Source organism: Montipora capricornis, chromosome 10 (assembly GCF_036669925.1).
Source record: "Montipora capricornis isolate CH-2021 chromosome 10, ASM3666992v2, whole genome shotgun sequence".
Lineage (NCBI taxonomy): Eukaryota > Metazoa > Cnidaria > Anthozoa > Scleractinia > Acroporidae > Montipora > Montipora capricornis.
The window spans coordinates 71,849,360-71,854,359 of record NC_090892.1 but is presented as its reverse complement, the minus strand read 5'-3'; the positions used below and the strand labels follow the sequence as shown (position 1 = coordinate 71,854,359).

The following is a 5,000-nucleotide window of genomic DNA, read 5'->3' as shown; positions in this document are numbered from 1 at the left end:
CTGGATCTAGCATGGAATGGAGGCTAATGCGGGCAAATCTTTTCAAATGCAAATTAATTGGCCCGCATTAGCCTCCATTTCATGCTAGATCCAGTCCTTGCAATCGCGTGATTTCTTTCGACAGTCATTTGGAAACTGCTCTAATAAACTTCAAAACAAATTTTCGTGTTTCAGTTCCCACCGACGCAGTACCACAGTTTCTTAAGAAAGTAGCCCCTTCATTAGTTTTCCTTACCATTACGTTTTCCGACTTGTTTGGAACGATATAACCACGCCTCGTTTACAGTGAAAAACACAGAGGTTAAGACGAACAGCACAAGAAAAGTCTTGAAGAGATTCATCACCGCGCCGACTTAATATTATAATGGTGAACTACAAATGGAAAACAAATGTGGCAATGACTAAGAGGAACACAAGCGCTCTTTCTTTATACCTGAGGAACAGAAAAAAGCCTCACTTCGACATCTGCTAAATGAAGATAACATTACAAATTGGTTCCTGTAAGGTGGAAGTGATAGCCCTTCTAAAGCCTGTGATCTCTTTGCAAATCCGTTTGATAAAAGATTAAAACTGTTTTGTTTCAATCGGCGGAAGGCAAGAGAAATTCAAATTAATACAAATCAACCCGATAAGAAAGGTTGGTGGGATTGAAACGTTTCCTTGCACGCAATTTAGAGGGGTGCCACGTTTTCAACTTTTTAAGCTCCCACAACCCTTGCTGTAATGTGCCTGGTGATGAAAAGAAGTACGTTGCAGGGTGGATTAGGGATCAACATGTAAAATAAGTAGTATATCGCGAGGTGTTACATAACAATTGTGACAATTAAGTTTTGTAGTCGCAAATGTCGCAAATGCAAAACGACCAATTACAAGAAGAGTGTAAGGAATTGTTTTATACTCGAGGATATCCTTAAATTTTCTAGTTAGACCTAACAACTGACTTAATGACGGGCCCGCTGACGCGCTATAACACTTATCAAATTAAGCGCTAGCTATTTCCCAGTAGCTAGTAGTCCCAGTCCCAGTTGCTAGAAGCAAAAAGCTGTATGACGTTTATTAAAGTCTGTAAATTGCCATGGAGCTATCGAATTAGGATTGGTGAGGTTTTATAATAGGCTAATAAGGTGCATCGAAGATAATTTTTGAGGGTTTGATCGAAATGCGAACAGTCCTAGCTCCCTGCATAAATATAAAACAGTTGATTGGTCAAAGGAAATTAATAGCCTCCAACAAGGGCGATTTATTGAGTGATTCACACTTGATGTAACCGCCATAACTGATATAGATAGTGCCTCTGAATGTGTCCTGAGTCTCACTATTTGCAAGCTTAGCAACATCTAGCTTTTTGGTTCGTTGAACACGTTGGTGCTGCCTTTTCAGTTGGAAAGAGATGGAGACTTTGCTTCTCAGAAGAGCATGGTCAGAGAGAGTGACAAGTTGATGCTTTGGCAGCACGGGTAAGTTTGACATCATGCCAGTCTCTTCGCCTAATGATGACAAAATCAATTTGATGCCAATGACCAGAGCGTGCGTGTCTCCAAGTCGTCTTAAAGCTATCCTTCTGCGTAAAAAGCGTATTGGTGATGACCAGCTGCTTCTCTGCACACAGGGTTAACAAAAGGGTGCCATTTGAGTTTTCCTTTCCGATCCCATGGTGACCAAGTACTTTGTCCCATGTTGTATGGTCCGATCCAACGCGAGCATTGAAGTCGCCAAGTAAGAATAACTTGTCAGAGTGTGGTACAGACTGGATGGCATGATCTAGCTGCTCGTAAAATTCTTCCTTGGCCTGGTCTGAGTATGCCATGGTCGGTGCATAGGCGCTGATAAAGGTGACATGACTGTTGTTCACTTTCATTCTCATAGTAGCAAGCCTGTCATTAATCCCTTCGGGAAACTTATCAAGGAGCTTCAGGTACTGGTTACGGATTGCAAAGCCGACTCCCGATTGCCTAGGTTCATGAGCTGGCCGGCCACTCCAAAAGAATGTATAGCCAGATCCGTGCTCTTCGAGCTGTGAGTTTTCGCTGGGTGATTGAGCGGGAGAAAGAGAGAAAGACTGCTTTTGCACAAAGGTTCTCGTAGAGAACTCAGGGTTCTCTACGAGGTAATTTCACGCAAGGCCTGACCCCTTTACCACGAACTCTGCGCCCCACTCCAAGCAAACGCGTGTTTGGGTTCTTTACAACACCGCCTCAGGTACTTAAAGACCCTGGGGTGTCATTCCTTCCACCATGTAAACCGGCCGTTTTTAAGTAGGCAAAAAAACGAGTGAATTAACAAATGCAGTTTTTTTTAATAAAAGAAGGAATAGTTTGATAGTGGATAAAGCCCGGATGCCAAGAAGGTGTTTGAGTCAATACTGTGGTTGCACAAAGAACGAGCTAGGAACAGTCCTAGCTCCCTGCAAAAATATAAAACTGAAACAGTTGATTGGTCAAAGGAAATTAATAGCCTCCAACAAGGGCGATTTATTGAGTGATTCACACTTAATGTAACCGCCATAACTGATAGAGATAGTGCATACTCCCGCTGGGTGATTGAGCGGGAGAAAGAGAGAAAGACACAAAGGTGCAAAGAGACATATAAGAGAACTCAGGGTTCTCTACGAGGTAATTTCACGCAAGGCCTGACCCCTTTACCACGAACTCTGCGCCCCACTCCAAGTGAACGCGTGTTTGGGTTCTTTACAACACCGCCTCAGGTACTTAAAGACCCTGGGGTGTCATTCTTTAATCTGTAATAAGTATACTCCTAAAACAGAATACCTATACTAGGAGTTTTAAAACAAAAGCTGAATTTATAAATAGTTATAAGATATAAGTACATATAAACCTGCAATAAAATTTGCCTATAAGAATTAAACAATTTAAAATAACAAAATAAAAATAAAGTAATCTACATGCTTGAAATTATGGCCTTAAATTCATCTAATGAATTAGGAATTAATTAAAGCTAAAGGTAAACTGTTCCAGCTTCTTATAGTTCCAGGGTAAAAAGACTATTTATAAGTATCATTTAGTGTCGCAAGTTGGCAAAATGGTGCACAATTAGGAAGTATAGAGGCTCTTGTATTATAAGATACTTCAGGTGGTAAGGAAATACCAACAAGCATTGCGTAAATCTTTTAAAACATAAACACTTGGTTAGTCAGTCTACGATGTTCCAAGGAGTCCCATCCCAGGGCTTTGATTAATGGAGAGGCATGGCTGAAACGCGAATAATCGTTGTAAACAAATCTGACTTCGCGACGTTGGACCATCTCTATCTTATCGATGTTACACTGCGTGTATAAGGGTTCCATACGCAACTGGCATACTCCAGTTTAGGGCGTACAAGTGTAAGATACGCTGTGCTCTTAACCTCTGGAGTACAACCAGATAAGATTCGTCGTAGAAGACCAAGGGTTAAATTCGCCTTCTTACAAATAATATCACAATGATTGTTCCAGGATAAATTATCAGAAATAGCTATCCCCAGGTAAGTTGCACAAGAGACTCTTGAGATAAACTTATCATCCAAGGTATAATTAAAATTGACAGGTATCCTCTTGCGGGTTATCCCTAGATGGTAGCACTTAGTTACGTTGAAGGTAAATTGCCAAGTCTTTGACCAAAGGAAAAGACGATGAAGATCTTGCTGGAGAACTAGACAGTCCTGATGAACAGCACTGGTCCTAAGACAGAACCCTGGGGGACTCCAGATACCACAGGCCTCGATGAGGAGAGAACTCCATTGACTGAAACATTCTGTGTGCGGTTAGACAGAAAAGCTTTAATCCAACTAAGCATTTTACCTCTAATTCCATAAAAATCAAGTTTGGCAAGCAAACATTCATGGGACAGAGAGTCCAATGCCTTGGAAAAATCCAACAAGATCACATCAGTTTGACGACGAAGATTGATGCCTTTCACCCAGTCGTGTACTGCAGAGATATAAGCTGTGTCTCGCAAGAAAATTTCTCTCTAAAACCATGTTGTTGATCAATAAGAATATTATTCAGTGAGAGGTGTTTGGACATATGACTAAGAATAATGTGCTCCATTATCTCGCAGCAGATACAAGTTAATGAAATTGGGCGATAATTTGCTGGGTCAGACTTGTTACCTTTCTTAAAAATTGCTCAGTGTAACTAAGGCATTGGACCAGTCCGATGGAACGGTGTTACAATCATGATTGTTGGAAGATGAAAGAGAGCCAACACGAAACTGATTGTGAAACCCCCTTCAGGACTCTCGCTGGAATTTCATCAGGCCCACATGCTTTCTTGGGATTCAATTGAGACAGTTGTTTAAAGACCCCTGCTGGTGAAATCTGTAAGTCTGAAATTGATGAAAAAGGTGATGTACCAATATTAAGAACTGGCATCTGCTCCTGAGTAAAGATAGAATGGAAGTAAGAATTTAGACTCGGCTTTATCCTTATCAGTTACACATACTGATGAGTCACTGTTCTTTAGAGGGGGAATACCAAGGTTCTCGGATTTGCTATTCCTTACATATGACCAGAACTTCTTTCGGTTGTCTGTTAGACTATTGCAAAATTAACATCATTAAGATAGTGATTGTGAGCTTCCTTTATAAGTTTTGAAACAAGGTTGCCTTGATACTTAAATGCTTCCCAATGTTGGTTGTTTTTAGAGTGAACAGCCTTTTTATGCAGGCGATCTTTCTTCCACCATGCAAACCGGCCGTTTTTAAGTAGGCAAAAAAAACGAGTGAATAAATGCAGTTTTTTTAATAAAAGAAGGAATAGTGTGATAGTGGATAAAGCCCGGATGCCAAGAAGGTGTTTGAGTCAATACTGTGGTTGCACAAAGAACGAGTGACATGAGGAGTGGTAAGATGTATATGTCTTATTCAAGAACTTTACCTCCAAGGGGAAGGCTGCTTGAAAAATCGGTTTCTTGGACCGGGGTAAGGGAAGAAAAACATGGACTAATAATGGCGTCATATTCCATCTGTAAGCCCTACCAATATCTTTGTAGCCTTTCTTTGTAT

The 5,000-nt window shown here is 40.8% G+C and overlaps 1 protein-coding gene and 1 long non-coding RNA gene across 2 annotated transcripts in view; both read right to left on the bottom strand.

The window, feature by feature from the left end:
* The window catches only part of LOC138019503 (uncharacterized), a 7,290-nt gene extending 6,886 nt beyond the window's left edge, over positions 1–404 (bottom strand). Inside the window, exon 1 of the long non-coding RNA XR_011126178.1 lies at positions 236–404. This is a non-coding gene — a long non-coding RNA (uncharacterized lncRNA). The remainder of the gene's footprint in view (positions 1–235) is intronic.
* Positions 405–1,420: 1,016 nt separating this feature from the next.
* Positions 1,421–1,864, bottom strand: LOC138021283 (craniofacial development protein 2-like). The gene has a single exon (XM_068868131.1). The coding sequence runs from the start codon at positions 1,862–1,864 to the stop codon at positions 1,421–1,423; it is 444 nt and encodes a 147-aa protein (XP_068724232.1).
* Between the last annotated feature and the right edge of the window lie 3,136 nt (positions 1,865–5,000).

Bases quoted from the DNA above. Each gene is read 5' to 3' on its own strand.
- LOC138021283 (XM_068868131.1), bottom strand. From the start codon at position 1,864: ATGAGAATGAAAGTGAACAACAGTCATGTCACCTTTATCAGCGCCTAT.